Source organism: Astatotilapia calliptera, chromosome 1 (genome assembly GCF_900246225.1).
Source record: "Astatotilapia calliptera chromosome 1, fAstCal1.2, whole genome shotgun sequence".
NCBI lineage: Eukaryota > Metazoa > Chordata > Actinopteri > Cichliformes > Cichlidae > Astatotilapia > Astatotilapia calliptera.
Window position 1 is genome coordinate 27,152,065 of NC_039302.1, and position 16,600 is coordinate 27,168,664.

Here is a 16,600-nt window from a genome sequence, read left to right on the forward strand (position 1 = left end):
GACTGCAGTTTTTCTTTGCCTTTGGTTACAGTAAAAACAAAGAGGCAATTTTACAAGAAAACAATTGTCAAATTTACAACCAAAAAAAAACATTATTGTGAGCAAATTTTAAAATATGAAAAATGAAAAAAGCCAATTTGCCAGACAAATCTGGAAAAAAAATATGCTAATTTATGTAGAAGAATGCAAGATTACAAGAAAAAAATGCCAATTTATGAGAAGAAACAGGACAAATTCATTAAAAAAATTTATAAGTAAAAAAAAGCTGGGTACAAGGAAAGGGTAATTGCATATTAATAAGAAAACAAAAGCAAATTGATGAGAAACTATGTCACATTTATGAGAAAATATCTGGTAAAAATAGAAGAAGAAAGTTGTCTTTTCTTAACTTTGAAAGAATTAGAGCTCTGTTTTAAACACTGGCCATTATAATTTATCTGCCACTTATTATTTAAGTGAAAGAAACTTAACTTAAACGTCTCCAAAGTTACACGGTGCTAAAATCGTGGTTAGTACGAGGAGTGTGTGCGTGTGCCATATGTGTTGTTGTTCTGACGCTTTGGGGTGAAACAGAAACTCGCGGCTCAGCAGGTTTATGTCACAAGCCGATACAGGAAGTCCCCCGGCAACTACTAGCCAGCTAAACCACAGCCATGATGGAACAGCTTATGGGGTAGAAAGTGTCGTCGTGCCGTAAAGAAGTGATTTCATGTTGTCTGGATAGGTAAAAACGAGTGGTAACAAGATGGAAGGAACTGTCGCAGTCGTATTTTTGTCGCTCCTTTGTTTAGCGTCGGAGGTAAGTTGGTGAATGTTGATAACTAGCTGTTGACGGGCCTGATAGCCAAACTTACCGACGAAAAAAACGGTCAGCTGTGACTGTTAACGTTTTGAATAAATGTTGAGCATGTAGTCGGCAGACCGTGTTAGTCTCTATCTCAGGGATTGTGTTTTCTTGTAATACAACCGTTCAAACTGCGGTTAATTGTTAGCTCTCGTGTTCATTTCAGTTAGCCTCAGTGCGCTACGACACGGAAAACTGTTTTACTGCTCTGCTGTTAGGGTAAGGTTGTTTTAAAGAAAGCTGAAGTGAAGATAGATATAACTGTGCTGGCCGTTTTAATCTAATTTTACCGAAACCATGGAACTTGAAGACGGTGATTTCCGCGACGTCACCAACAAGGAAGTGTTTACGTTTGGGTGAGCAGATCACAGCGCGGGTGTTCATGTGGGACTCTATACTAAAGCTAACAAGTGGCATGAAACTTTGAGATATCTAACTTTGAGAGTACAAAATAAAGTTTACGGATTACTGTGACAGCGATAATAAAATAAAGTGATTAATAAGTGGCTGGGCTAAAATCCAAGTCCCCCCTCTTTAAAAAAAATGTATAAAACTTTTAAAGGAAAAAAAATCATGAGATCTATACCCCAATGTATGAGCTAAATTTATGAGAAAATAATGTAAAATATATGAGGAAAAAAACTTTCTGATAAATGTCAAATTTATGGGAAAAAGTGGCAGATTTACAAGAAAAGCTGGCAACTTTTCCTTCATTCATGTGTCCTATATAATATTAAAATATTTGTATATCCTAACATACATGGGCTGTTGGGCTGTTGTTGTTGAGATTTGATGGTGATAGTGTTGGAATGTATTTAAATTAACCTAGTTACTTTTAATTAATTATCCTATTTCATTAATAGGATGCTGTAGCATAAACTAACCCAATAAGCATTAGCAGATTTATAGTATCATCTAGTAGGTTGTAGATCTCAACACAGATGATGTAAGCATTGATGGGTTTTGTTTTTGTTTGTTCGGAAATGGAAAAGTGATGAACAAGATCCATTAGCTGGGGGAAAAAAATTGTTGTTCTTAACTCTCCAAATGCATCTGTGTGGGCAAATGCTTGAAGTACTCTTCATAAAAAATAGATTATTGCACTTATGAATAGTTCAGAGCATAATGTGATTTTGATACCATTTTATACCATATTTTGTATTTATTTGTATTTGTCCCTTGGCTCAGTGTGAATGATTTATGACAAGGTACTCAATGAGCCTTAAGTGTGTTGAACATGGATAACATTTTACTGTCAAAGCAGGGCTGGGTTCAGATATTTTCCATATGTAGTGTATCAAAGGGGTACTATTTCTTTCTCAATAGATAAATGGCCAGGAAGCGATCTCGCATATTTCAAATGGAGATACAGAGAGGGAGTTCTGCATTGTTCACAATCACTCTTGGACCCCACTGGCACAGTCACTGAATTCTGCAGTAAGTTTTTCTATTTTACAGCTCTTTTGGTTTTGACACCTTTCCAAACACTGTCTTACTGTAAGTGTTAATGGACTTTTTCAGATGGAGTACCAGTTGGTGAATATGACTTCCTCTCTGCTGTGTGACAGCTCAGGGATCAATGCATCTTCAGTAATGGGCAAGGCTCTGGTGGTGATGAGGGGCAACTGTGATTTCAGCCAGAAGGCCCTTATCGCTCAGGGACTTGGAGCGATGGCTTTGCTCATTGCCAGCAATAAAACGCTGGTAAGATGTTAGCTTGATTAAGCTGATTTGAGATCTTCCTTTAATTTTTTTTTTATGGTTAGTTATTATTTCCTCTTTGCTGCTTTTGGGTGATCAGAGAAGTGCGCTAGACAAAGGCGTGATTCAGGAAATGATACAGATGTGGTGTTTCTGTGGGGATTTCCATCTAAAAATGCTTTATTGCCTTGTGAAATAGTTTGGTGTCATTGTAATTCATTCATCTGTTAACTAGACAATTTGAAATTTTATTGATTAATTTTAAATTATGACATGAATCTGCTTTATGTCTTCACAAACAGATACCTCATATTAGAGTTGCTGTTACAAGGCCGACACCCAAGAGCATACATGTGTTGTTCACTTAAATTTAACTGAAGTCAAATTTTAATAACATTCATTTAATCAGGAGCTCCCAGTGAGATCTAATCCCTTTCACACGCAGGACCTGCCCAAGTTTGCACCCATACAAATTTAAAATATGTAAAAAATGCAGTGTAAAAACAAGAAGAAAAGCCCTGTCTCCTTTACTAAATACCTTATAATGCTTTCATATTTAACAATAGATCCATCCATCCATTCGCTTCCGCTTATCCTTTTCAGGGTCGCGAGGGGCACTGGAGCCTATCCCAGCTGTCATAGGGCGAGAGGCGGGGTATACCCTGGACAGGTCGCCAGTCTGTCGTAGGGCCAACACACAGGGACAGACAACCATTCGCACTCACATTCACTCGCACATTCCCACCTATGGGCAATTTGGATTAAACAGTTAACCTATCCCCACAAGCTGCATGTCTTTGAACTGTGGGAGGAAGCCGGAGTAGCCGGAGAGAACCCATGCAAACACGGGGAGAACATGCAAACTCCACACAGAAAGACCCCGGCCTGATGATGGAATTGAACTCAGGACCTTCTTGCTGTGCGGCAACAGTATATTTATGTTTAGATCTTCCTGCAAATGTCCAAGGTGACTAGTAACAGAAGAAGTAAACTGTAAGCTTACCCAGTGTTGCTTTATTGAAAAATATACGCCAGTGTTGCATCCTGTGATCGGTGATCACCAATCCACCAAATCATAAAGAGTGCATTGAGTCTCAAGACCACTAATACACATCTGCCCTGTACTTCTGTCCCTGCACGAACACTTTCACAACAAAAGCAAGCGGTAAAACTGATACTTCTACCACCTCACAAAAAATTAAATTCTATGCAGTTTAATTGATCTAGAGTCAGTTTATTAAAAAAAGTCTCATCTCGAAGTGTTTTTTGTTTGTTTTATTGTTGCTCTATTATACTTGAAACATTCCCAAATCACTGATAATATTTATAAAAATGTCTTCAGACAATCCCATCAGCCAACGAGTCGGAGTACGCGAAGGTCAATATTTCTCTCGCTCTCATGAGGTACAAGGATTTCCTGGAAGCTTGGCAGGTCAGAGAACTTTTTCTTTTTAATAAATCCTTTAATATGTCTTGTTTGAATCTGATGACCATTTTTAACTCTTTGCATGCGTCCTCAGGTCTTCGGGAATGAGATGCAGGTGAAGCTGTATGCTCCACCTTCCACAAAGATCGATCCAAGCATTGCAGTCATCCTGCTGATTTCCATTGGCACAGTTGTTTTGGGCGGCTACTGGAGCGGGGCGTGTGAGAGGTGAGATTTTTCAGTATTATACAGCTGTGAGCTGAAAACTCGTGTCTGTAATGATGTCTCATTAAAAATAAACCAAACATAGCAGAAAACACATTGATTTATATATTTTTTTCATATGCAGTCAAAATATCATTAACTGTGTAATGTCAATTGGTGATAATGATGTGAGCAAGTGACATTTAAATGTACTCTTGCTGAGATCATATGTATTGCATTGCTTCACATTTCATTCTGCCTGATGTTGTTTTGTTTCTTCTAATTCAAACACAGTTCAAAGAGGGTTTTTTTGTTTGTGTGTTTCAGGGAACGGTTGAATAGCGGTGCGTCTGGAGGAGGAGGAGGAGGAGGAGGAGAAAGCAAAGCAGACAGTGGAGAGCTTTCACTGTACTCTCCTCTCAAAGTGGTTATCTTTGTTGCCTTGATGTGCGGGATGCTCGTCCTCATGTACTTCTTCTACAAAGTTCTCGGTTAGGGTTTTGTTGTTGTTGTTTTTTTGTTTTGTTTTTTTATCAGTTCCTGGTTGTTTAACAGAGTAATTTTACCTCGAGTTTTGGTGATATGATCTATTTATTTATTTTTCTCCAGTTTACGTCATTATTGTTATCTTCTGCCTGGCATCTGCCTCTGCGCTCTATAGCTGTTTTGATGCAGTGATGGACAAAATCGGTTGCGGCACTTTAAGGTATGAGCCTCAGACTTTGGAACCACATTAAATATACACCACATCATTGTAGTTACAACATTAAATAGATATCAGACCTTTAGAGAGAGTTTTTACTATTGACTAGTTCCTGGCGACTAATTTTGAGTGAGATATTATTTTGTTTGTATTGAAAAACCTGGGGAAATTACTGCGTTAAAGTGACGAAAAGATAAAAATTAACGTATAGCAAATTGGTTGAATGTACGGTAGGTCAGTAAAATGAGGAGCTTAGCCATGTAAAAGTTAAAAATGAATTGTGAATTTCTCCAGAAGTCACAGAGGGGGGGGATGCTGTCGTTGAGTGAGTGGTTCACACAAATGGTGAGATAAAATAATCTAGGCAGAAGGGGGAAATTAAGTACTGCAAGATCCAAGTGATTCATGGATAGTAAAGGTCTGATTTTTGATGTGTTACTAACATTTAAAAAACTTTTTTTTTTCTGTTTTTATATTAAAAAGACCAGTGGTTTAAAGCTTGAAAAGCTTCAAACAAACATCAGCGTTTCGGTGAATGTGTGCAAGAATTTTACTTGTTTTGTTTTTGTTTCTTTGTTTCTACCTAAATGTGGCTCTGTGTCTTTTTCCAGGTTCTCTGTCCGGAATTGGAACTTTTCAGTGAGGTCTCTCTTGTTGGCTGCTGTGTGCATTAGCATTTCTGTGGTCTGGGGAGTGTACAGAAATGAAGACAGGTACACATTCACAGTCCTGTCAGTTTTCAGACATGGTTACACCACTGTGGTGGTGAATTTCTACAACACTGTAGGTTAAAATTACCCAGAAAATTGTAACAATGTTTATGAGACAGTTTATCCTGAAATAGCTACATTTAAAGTAATGAAAACCCTAAAGTCAAAGAGGTCTTTATGTCTTGCAGATGGATCTGGATTCTGCAGGACCTCCTTGGCATTGCTTTCTGCCTCAACTTCATGAAGACAATTTCACTGTCCAATTTCAAGGTATTTTTTCTTGTACAATGAATACTTGCACTGTAGTTGTTCTATTTATACAAATATATATTTGTTCATATTTATCAACACTTCCTGTAAGAATGGCAGGCAGTTCTCCATTCCTAAGAATTTTTGTTTTTTTCCCGTCTTTGATATTTGATTAAAAATGTTATCACACTCACAAAGCTTCTAGCAGATTTCCTCACATGGAGTTTTGAGCCATGTAGTTGGTGATAATTTTTTCTTTCCAATTTCTCGAAGATCTGTGTGATTCTTCTGAGCCTCCTGCTTGTATATGATGTCTTCTTTGTTTTCATCACTCCTTTCTTCACTAAGGTATGTTTATCTTTATTTTTGTTTTTTATCTGTATCTTGTTGCTAAAGCAGTAATGTTGTTATTGATTTTTTTTTTAAAATGAAGTTTTTGCTATTTCTCTGCATTTGCTGCTCTTATTGCCTCAAGGTCTGACACATTTGAGAATCCACTCATCAAATATTAGTTATACACTGAATTAGTTATTATTTTTTAATATGAAGTGAACCCTGCACACAAATTGATATGTACACCTTGGATGTTTTGTCTATTAGCAAGTTTGTGCACAAACTACAAAAATATCACCCTAATTTAATAAAAATTAATGTAGATGTGTGGCATGGAAAAGGGAATAATACTTTCTTATAGTTGAACCTTTATTTAACCAGGAGCGTATAAGCTGAGAAAGCCAAAAGTAAGTTTACTAATAAAACAAACAAGAAATTCCACAAAATAAGTTTATACATATAAAAAAAGTCAGATGCAGAAACATCTAAAAACGTCAGAGCTAAAACATTTAAAACTTCAGAATAGAGTCGTCTCAGGCAAAGAAGTAGCCATAAGGTTTATATATATAACATTGGCAGCCATAAGAACAATTAAAAATGACTTGAATTTATTTAGTTTGACTACCTCTGTGAAATTCTGTTGTGGATCTGATCTGAGGCAGAAGGAATTTCAGCTGTACTGAATTGAGGCAAAGTCTAGTTGTACTAGTTAGATCACTGGATGCCATGCCTGGATATAGATAAGTGAATCTTTACGGTTCAGGAATGCTTGAGCACAGTAGTGTGAGTGGTCCACAGGCCTGAGCATAGATTTTCACTTTTTCGTCAATGACAAACTGATGCTCTGCAGGAGTGCTTTTCAACAGCAACAGTCTACGAAAGAGGGTGAGCGAAACAAACTGAAGTTTACTCCGGTTTATATGAGCACAAGCCATAAGGGGAGTGGGGATGTATAACAGTCGTGCTCAGGCGAGGCAACTATGTCTAGTGTGAGTACACTCTGTCTAAATTTTGGTTTAGATCTAGATCTTAACTCTGAAACTTCTGTCGGTGCTGTGCTTTTTGGAAATCGTATTTCCCAGAGGAACCCACCCGAGGGATTAATAAAGTTCTATCTAATCTAATCTAATCTAATCTAAGATCGCTTAGACAACATGAGATGAGGCATTAGCTTTTGCACTCTCTGAGGGCCTTTCTGAGGATATTTTGCTCTGGTGTTTTAGTATGATGTTATTTCATTTTCATTAAGTAATTTGATATGAATGCTTGGCATCTCCCCCTTTGCCACAGAATGGAGTAAGCATCATGGTGCAGGTTGCCCTGGGCCCAGATGCATCTGGAGAGAAGGTAAGCTTCCTGCATTGTTTCCCATCTTGAAGGGGAACTCCACCAAACTGTTTTTAGGGCTATTGTTAATTTGGAAAAAAACCCCAATTTTTTTCTTCACAGCTGGCTTTATCCATATCCAAGTCTGACTGTACTGATGTGAATGCAAAATCTCTTTCACATTATGAGAGAATTTCTTCAAACGTGCGCCATAAAGACTAGAAGGTCACTTAGAATTTTATTTTTTTTTATATTTCCCATCCATGGAGCCAGACTTGTCTTTTAAACTGGTCTTGAGCAAAAATTCTCCAGGGTTTCTAAAGGTCTGCCAAAGTTTTTCTTTGGCCATTGGCTGATTTTTCACTCGTTTTCAGGGGAATGTTTATTAGGTTACTTAACACTGACCGATGAATAATTCAAAGCTAAAAAAAAGATGAACCTCTGTGTCTACGCTTAACAGACAGCTTAGAAAAAAGGCTGTTGGAAATAAAGTTATTAGCTAAAAACCATATCTTAGCATGGTGTGCAGAGCGTCCTTAAAAAAATTAAGGAAGCTGAACAAGTAGAGAAGAAAAGAAGAAGTAACAGACTAAAAATATCTACCCTCATCAGATACAGTAACTGTCTAGAAGCAATTCTTAAGAAACAGGAGAAAATGAGACGAAGCTGAGGTATACCAAATTCACAAGTGCTGGACTGAAAATCAGTGGCAACAGGTCCCATTGGGTGTTAAATCCAAATGATCAAAATGTACAAAGGAGGTCAGGAGGGAGGGACAATAGTGAATGTCTGCAGCCATCTGTAAAAGGCAGCAGAGTTTCTGTCAGAGTTTGGGGCTGGAGCAGCTTCATATTTCAGCACGAGAATGATCCCAGCAAACACACTTCCAACACAGTAAAAGCACACCTGGATAGAAAAAACACACAGTGGAACACTATTAGTCATCGATTGGTGTCCCCAGAGCCCAGACCTCAAAATTATTGAGGGAATGTGGGATCATCTTAACAGAGAACAAAAGAAAAGGCAGCCAATACCCAAAGAAAAGCTTTTTGTCTTGTTCAAGAAGCCTAAGAGTCCTGGTTCAACCATCATGGAATCACTTCAACCATATTTTTTCATTTTCCTAGCAAAATATAAAAACATGAGGGCTAACTCAAGACTTTTCACACTATTGTATACATAAAAATTCACAGCCTAATTAAGGCAACATTTTATGTCTAATGGACAAACTAATCTGCATTGTAACTCTTCTTTTAATACTCAGATTCACTTGTATAAATTTGGGTTCAGGAAGTGGGTTAAAAAAAAAAAATCACTCTTTACCAGAGTCACAAACGGAGCACTATAAGATGGGCTTGGTGGAACTCCCTTACACGTTTGTTATGGCTTCATTAACAACCCAGCTGACATGGACTGCTTGTTGTAGATGCCCTGAGGGGAACAATAGACTAACTGTGCACTGGGGTTGGGCGGGTTCTGTCTTAGACACAAGGTGTGGAGATCCCCGCTGAACCCCAGCCTCCCTCTGAGAAAGTAAGGCTTGACTTGTTACCCATCCACTACTTTTTCCTTTATTGTTTGGTTTTGTTTTTGTTGTAATGATAGCTGAGGTGGGTAGAGAGGTATGGTGGCAGTTGATTTTTAGTCTTTGAAAGAACAAATTTTACATTTTTATTGGGTAAATGTGTACATATGTTAAAATGTGTACATATATACATATGTTAAAATGATAAAAGGTTTATATACGTGTATCAATATGCATGTCTGTCATGCATGTCCAGAAGGTGGTTAAGAAGAAACTAATATGATTAAAAATATCTTTTTGGCACGAGAAAGATGTGGGTTTTTTTTTGTTTGTTTGCAGCAAGTAATGTTGTGAGCTAGTTATGTGCACACGCATGTTTTTGTTACAGGATATTAATAAAAAAGGTGCATGGTGATGGGTGCTTATAAGTTACCACATTTTCCAGTAATATTGCTTAAGAAAGATTAGAGCGGCAGTTTTACAGCTCATTAATTAATCAGGAATGCATTATTTTCATACTCCTTGAGACAAATTGTTTTGTATTCTTATTGATTTGTGTAAAAATTGCCTACACACATGGTGACTAACTTTTTTTTTTTTTTTTTCCTTTGGTTTTCATTTTTTTATTTTACTAAATTCCTGAGTGGGTTTGCTTGTTCTCAATCTTATTGTGGAAAAAATAAAAGTGGGAGGTAAGATTTAAGAAGTTCAGTTCAGGTATTACAAAAACACAATACAGACAACAATAAATGATAGCAGTCCTTTTGTTTAGAGCTTCGTTCTTTATGTCTACGCAGACCGGATGGATTCTGAAATATGGAAATGAAAGATTTAGCTGGAAATGTCTGTGTATCAGAAAATATGCAAAGTAATCTACAGCAGTGTAGAAAAGTGTACCTGCTATAGGTTGGATTCAAGTAAAGCTAAGGGACGGCCGTCAGATTAGGTGGAACACAAAGACACTGAACAAGATTTCTGCTGTTGGCCTTTTTGTCATTTTTAGCATCTGTAATGCTTCATTTTCTCAGCTTCCTGTGGTGATGCGTGTCCCGCGTCTCTTAGCTTGGGCTCAGAACCTGTGTATGATGCAGTTCTCCATCCTGGGTTACGGCGACATCATTGTCCCAGGTAAGGATGTAGACGCTCTCACAGTTCACCTTTACACCACTGCTTATATGTGTGAGCATTTCTGTGTACAAACATTAGTTAGACATATGAAGCAATTCTTAACAATGTGTTAGATTTTGTTTTTAATACAAATAAAGGTTGTTTAAAAAAAAAAAAAAAAAAAATTATATATATATATATATATATATATATATATATATATATATATATTATATATATATATATATATATATATATATATATATATATATATATATATATATATATATATATTATATATATATATATATATATATATATATATATATATATTATATATATATATATATATATATATATATATATATATATATATATATATATATATATATATATATATATATATATATATATATAATTTTTTTTTTTTTTTTTTCTTTGATTCAAAAACACAAAGAACAAAATAGGAAAACTAATTTAAAATTGCAACTTGATAGCAAAATGTTAGGGTGCTTACTCAATAAATGCAGAGTCCGTGGTTTGAGTTTAGCCAGACTCTTCTTTTGATTTCATACGTCTTCAGTTAGTCTCTTTACACCATTAACTGTAAATGGGGGGGGGGGGAATGAATGAGTTACTAACCCATACATACAGGATTTCATACTGGATGATCTAAGTGTAATGATGAGTGGCTCTCACCCTGCATTGTTGTTGGACCCACAGGTCTTTTGGTTGCCTACTGCAGCAGGTTTGATGTTTGGATCAAGAGCAAGAGGAAAGTCTACTTCGTCAGTTGCTGCATAGGTATCACACATCTGTTATCATTTTGTTGGGTCTGTCATTAATTTTCATGGATTTAAAAAACAAACAAACACACACAAACACAATGTCTTGTGTGTAAAGTCATTGAATTTTGTGAAAAGGGGGAAAATATTCAGATCGGGGTTTGATTTTTGCCAAACCCCGATCTGTTTGAGTGAATTGCTGGTTTAAACGTACACCATTTCTTTTCTTTTCTTTTCTTCTTTTCTTATCATATTGCATATGATCAGTCATTTGTATTGACTGCCAGGACTGAACTCACGTTCTTCATATTGAACTTCATGCAATGTCACGCAAACGCTTATGAGCTCTTTTTAGTTTTATTACTCATAAAATGCGGTCTGATCTTCATCTATGTCAACATGACTTAACTGATAACACGAGAACATTTGTACATTTCATGTCTTTATTACACAAACTGAGAAATCATTCACAGTGCAGGCTGGAAAAGGCAAGTGAACTCTTGACTTACGTGACTTGTAGAACCTCTTTCAGTCACAACGGTCTCCATTAGAAATTCTCAGAATTGCAAAATGTTTTTTTTTCCCTTTGTTTTTTTCCCCCTGGATTTTTAATGCTGTGTTGTACCAATGCAAACACACTACCTCATTCACTTGGTCTCTGTTATCTCTTTGTTATACATACATATAAGCGCACAAAGCAAAAAATAATATTGCATAGCAGTAATCTATAATATTTAATAGCACGATAATGGGACTGTGTGAATGCATATTTCCAACATTTAAGTGGTAATGTTTTTTCAATAATGTTTACAAAAAGCCCAGACTCACCCAATACCACTGCATCTTACTGACCTTGTTCTCAACAGAGTCAGTGACAACCTTGCTCAAATCCAAAGTCCTGTTGGTATACTCATCATGTTCTTCTCTCTACTTCCTCTTTAAAATTGGCATACCAAACATAATTTATTGTGTCACTGCACTGACGAAGTATTTTATAAGAACACGTGCAAACAGACCGTGATGTTCCTTTCACCGTGGTGTGCAGCTTGGATGACATTTACGTGTTGGTGTGCAATGCCTTATACCTCCAAACAAGATTTATTTATTTTTTTTAGCTTAAAATGGTTCAATAGTTGGCCACAGAGCATTGTCTAAAAGTGGACTTTTGCAATCTTCATCCCACAGTCTGAAGATATGATTTTAGGCGAATGATGATCCTAAATTGGTCGTGGTGTGAATTTGAGCATGAGCCCCACAGCAAACTGACTATCTGTCGGGTCTCCAGCCCTCCAGCCCCTGAACTGGATAAGTGGAATAGAAGGCCTTTAGAAATACTTTACAGGCTTTTCCAGCTCATTACATCTCTGTAATTTATCTTTTGAACATTGTTGACATTGAAGTATAATTCAAACCGAGTAATCTCTCGAGGATAACTTTATTTAAAAAAAAAAAAAATTACAACCCTTACTTCAAATGTCATCTTCTTAATTGGAGCACATGAGTCAAAGACAAGTCGTTAGCACAACTTTTTCCAGCTTGAACTGTTGATAACTACCTAGTTTTACTATTGAATACATGAATATAGCTTTTATGCATCATTTTGTTTGTTACCATTTTTATGACCTGCAAGTTCAATTCTCTGTACTTTCAAAGGGTTCACTTGTATTTAGCTGCAGTTTTACTTTTTAGTCTTTGAGGTTTATTAGCTGATGTAGTAATAAAGTTTTATTTACAAGTGCACTGAATTAGCTTTTTACTGAGTCTCTTTTCACACTTGTCAACTGAAAGGCTGCCATATAAAGCCAGGTGTAAGCTTTAAGTTTACCATATCTCTTTCCTTCTTCATATTTCTTTTTAGCCTATTTCCTGGGAATGATACTGACATTCATCGTGATGTTGCTGTCAGGAATGGGACAGCCTGCTCTGCTTTACTTAGTGCCCTTCACTGTGATAACTTCTGCTGTGGTGGCAGGCTGCAGGGGGGAGATGAAGCAGTTCTGGGCTGGAACCACATACCAGGTGAGAGGAGGAGAGGGAGAATTGTATTGGTGTTTTTCTATTATTCCAAAAAACGTCATTCCTCTTGTAGCTGTCATATTTGACTGTCAATACCGGTTCATTAAAGAAAAAAATCTGTCAACAGTTTGCTCTTTTTAAATCCAGAGGACGGAATAAGAAGTGTAGTCACAGACTACGTGATTATTAATAATTTACCTTACTAATATGGAAATCCTGACATGCTTTAGTTGTAGGCTGTCTTTGTTTACCATAATGAAATGACAATCCGTTAAAAAAGGAGGAAAAGGGAAAGATCACTTGTTAGTTTTCCTATGTGTTCCTGTGTTAGCTGGAGTTCTTGGAAGAAAACTTGACTGTTTGCTTGCTGGATTCTTGCAGAGCGAGTTTTTCTTGACTGGTAGCTGTTTTAAAACAAACAGAAAAATCTTGTTTGCTGTCAGCTGGAGTTCCATAGCATGCATCATTTCTAATATGCCTGTCAGCGGTTCATATACAAGTCAGCTGTGAAAAAAAACTGGTCTCACCTGACACAGCAGGCTGTTCAAAAAAAGTGCTTATATTATATTGAATTGCATGCTGGCCTCAAAGAATGCTGTTTATTCCAGGCTATTTTCCCTGTTGTCTAACTGTTTCCTGACCTTAAAAATATGTGACCCCCGTTGTGACTGAGAATGGTTTTAACTGGAACGGCTGCTGGCTTAAATGATGGTAAATGTGAAAACAATGATGATTATCTTTGCATGGATTTCTGTAAACTCTGACCTAATATACAATCCAAAAAACATGCATATTAGGTTAAATCTAAGTTGGGCATATTTGTAGATATGAGTGTAAATGTTTGTCTGTCCTTATGTTTTAGCCCTGTGATAGAACTCTCCAAGCTGTTCCCCGTCCCTCACCATGAACAGGCTCCAACCATTTGGTGACCCTGAATTGGAAAAGCAACTAGAAAATGGACATGATGTCTATAAATTCTGTTTTCCAGACATGACACGTGGAAATTTGCGGAATACTGTAGCAGTGTTATTCAGCTACCTCTCCTGTTAATCTCAGTGATATTAGACTAGATAAACATATCCAGCAGTTCTGATCCAACTTTAAGGTTCATTCTGACTAAAATCTGTAACAGCTGGAGATGGTGTACCAAGCAAAAAGTATTTACAATATACTGAGAAATACATAATAAACAGAGAATTAAAAAGAATGACAGTAGAATCAAAATTAATGAAATGTTGGAGAGCAAGAATAAATTAAGCCTGCTTTTGAAGGAACAGAAGAAATACACCAGTTAAACTGGAAAGGATAATGAAACCAAGTGTGTTTTTAGTTGAGATTTGAGTACTTAATGAGGTTGACTCCTTGGTCTTAAATGGATCGTTTTTACAGTGAAAACCAGTCTCCTTCTTTGAACTATTAAAAGCTGTTGATCAACTGACCCAAGCATATGGCATGGCGCATAAAATGATAACAAATCTGATAGATAAGCCGATTGTAGCTTATCTAAGCTGATTGTTGCTTATAAGATGATTGTTGCTTGTGATAGACGGGACCATGCAATCACTAAATATAGAAGCAACTCAGCAGGGTTCAAGGATGTTAGGAAATGGTTTTATCGTTTGTTTAATGTTTGAGCTTGTTAAATCAAAAGAATAAAACCAAGCATCTAAACTATACCTTTAGTTCTGAGATTGCCTTTATGATACAAAGACAGCCATCAGTCAAAACTATAACTTGAAATTTATTTCTCACACGAGAGAGGCTTATTATGTTTGAAAGGTTTAGGGAAATCCATGCAGCCAATATGAAAATATCTGTGGTTCTCACATTTGCCATCCAGACATTCAAAGTCATCACAAAACATTAAACTTGTAACACTCTGGCAAGGCTGGGTGAATGTGTGGGCGTGTGTGTGTACGTATGTCCATGAGAGTGAGACACGCACAAACTGTAAAAGAGAGACAATTCTGACCTGGCTTCATTTTCACCAGGTCTTGGACTCATCCAGGGAACCTTTGCTGCCAGGTGTGCTTCCCTCCAAACCCCAGACCTCTCCCCTGCAACGCTCCTGTCATTAATGTCACTTACTGCAGTGCCTTATTGTCTCTTATCAGCTTCTTTATCACCCTTTGTTTTGACATTTTAACTCCTGATTTCCAGGGTCAGTTTGATATTTAAAGACAAACTACACATTAACTCTTTTAAAATTCAAATACATTTTAGGACAGAAGTTTGAGTGTGAAATAATACACCATTTTAGCCATTAGGTGTCTCCAGTTGACTGAAAATAATCTTTGATGTGTCTAAAGTGACTCACAGTGATATGATAAAGTGGACTTGTCTAAAAGCTGTGGCCCTGGAATGACATTAACTTATTTCCTTTTTTTTTTAGTTTTTTGTTTGTTTTTGTCCTTTTTTGTTTCCTTTTCCACTCTCTGCTCATTCCAGCTTTTTTTCAATGGACAGGATTTAATAACTGCCTCATCCTTCATGCAGTTCCCAATGTGTTCATGTTGCCCTTTGCATGATTCTGCTTGCAGTTGACGTGGGAGAGCTGTGGCATGAATTTTTGAATGCATTATCTCTGTTGTTTGTTATTAGTAGAACAAATCATATATGCAGCTTGCATTATAAATTCAAATGCTGCCTATGAGTCTGCCTTTCTTACTAAACTAAAAGATTAAAGTAAACATTAACATGTCTTTCCTTTTCTTTAGAGAAAAGAACTGACCGATCCGTAGACGGCGAAAGATGCTGACTTACAGTGTTGAATATGGACTCTCTTCTTTGTCTTTTTTAAAATCTCAATTTAATTTTACATTTGCAAAGCAAGGGAACACATGTTATTGATCAAATGATCCTTCAAGCAGTACATTTTGATTGATGTGAAAGGTAAATGAATGCTGTGTAGATGCAACTGAGATATTAAAGTGATTAAAAACACATGCTTAGCGCCTGAAAGTTCTGTCAGGTTCACTTTGAGAAAAACATAATGACAACTTTGCCTTGGTGATGATTGAGAATAAGAACGCACTTTATAATATTCAGCTTGGCAGTTGTTACATCATTGGGAATGGGTTTGGGCTTTAAATTACTTGTAGCTATTTTGATAACTAGGGTTTGTGTGTAACCTGTTTGTAAGATGTGATTTCTTTCGTTGCCTTATATTAAATAAAAAAACGAATTGTATTTCATGTTCTTGTCTGTAGCTTTCTGATTTTTAATTTGTGACTTTTAAGTGAACAAAGTCTTCCTATAGGTGAAGTGCACAACAACCCCAGTTCTGTGTGTGCGTTTGTGTGTGTTAAATTCTTTAACAAGAATTTTAGCATATTCTTGTTAAAATGTAAGTTGCTGTTGTGGGGGAAAAAACATAAGCCAGTATATATTTCACAGGTTTTTCCCACCTTTAATATGACCTATAACCTGTACATTTCACACAGTGCTTGGGTTGTTGTTCTGAAAGGTAAAATTGCTCTTCCACGTCAGATTTTTAGCAAACGCCAGATGATTAGAGACATGAATAAAACATAAAAAAAACCAAACATAAAATCCTAGTAGTGTTTTTTTGTTTTGTTTTGTTTTTTTGTTTTGTTTTTTTAACTGTAAAAAGCACAGACGTGTTGAGTAAATTATTTCTATAACTTTAAATGCTAATATAAATTGTACAT

The 16,600-nt window shown here is 36.4% G+C and overlaps 1 protein-coding gene across 3 annotated transcripts; it reads left to right on the forward strand.

Moving 5' to 3' along the window:
* Nucleotides 1-532: 532 nt before the first annotated feature.
* Nucleotides 533-16,123, forward strand: sppl2a (signal peptide peptidase like 2A). Of its 3 annotated transcripts, XM_026172422.1 has the most exons (17): nucleotides 534-799; nucleotides 2,171-2,281; nucleotides 2,366-2,548; nucleotides 3,888-3,977; nucleotides 4,066-4,199; nucleotides 4,503-4,666; nucleotides 4,785-4,881; nucleotides 5,490-5,591; nucleotides 5,777-5,858; nucleotides 6,111-6,185; nucleotides 7,461-7,517; nucleotides 8,982-9,029; nucleotides 10,050-10,149; nucleotides 10,852-10,932; nucleotides 12,772-12,932; nucleotides 14,921-14,954; nucleotides 15,647-16,123. In XM_026172422.1, the coding sequence occupies exons 1-17, from the start codon at nucleotides 746-748 to the stop codon at nucleotides 15,685-15,687; spliced, it is 1,614 nt and encodes a 537-aa protein (XP_026028207.1). In that variant the 5' UTR covers nucleotides 534-745; the 3' UTR covers nucleotides 15,688-16,123. The 3 variants fall into 3 exon arrangements, with proteins under 3 accessions (XP_026028225.1, XP_026028216.1, XP_026028207.1); XM_026172440.1 differs by lacking the exon at nucleotides 14,921-14,954 and having other exon boundaries at nucleotides 533-799; XM_026172431.1 differs by lacking the exon at nucleotides 8,982-9,029 and having other exon boundaries at nucleotides 533-799.
* Nucleotides 16,124-16,600: the final 477 nt, after the last annotated feature.

Coding starts and splice junctions, on each gene's coding strand:
- sppl2a (XM_026172422.1), top strand. CDS start 746: ATGGAAGGAACTGTCGCAGTCGTATTTTTGTCGCTCCTTTGTTTAGCG. Junction 2,549..3,887: donor TTGCCAGCAATAAAACGCTG/GTAAGATGTTAG, acceptor AAATGTCTTCAG/ACAATCCCATCAGCCAACGA. Junction 14,955..15,646: donor CAGGGAACCTTTGCTGCCAG/GTGTGCTTCCCT, acceptor CCTTTTCTTTAG/AGAAAAGAACTGACCGATCC.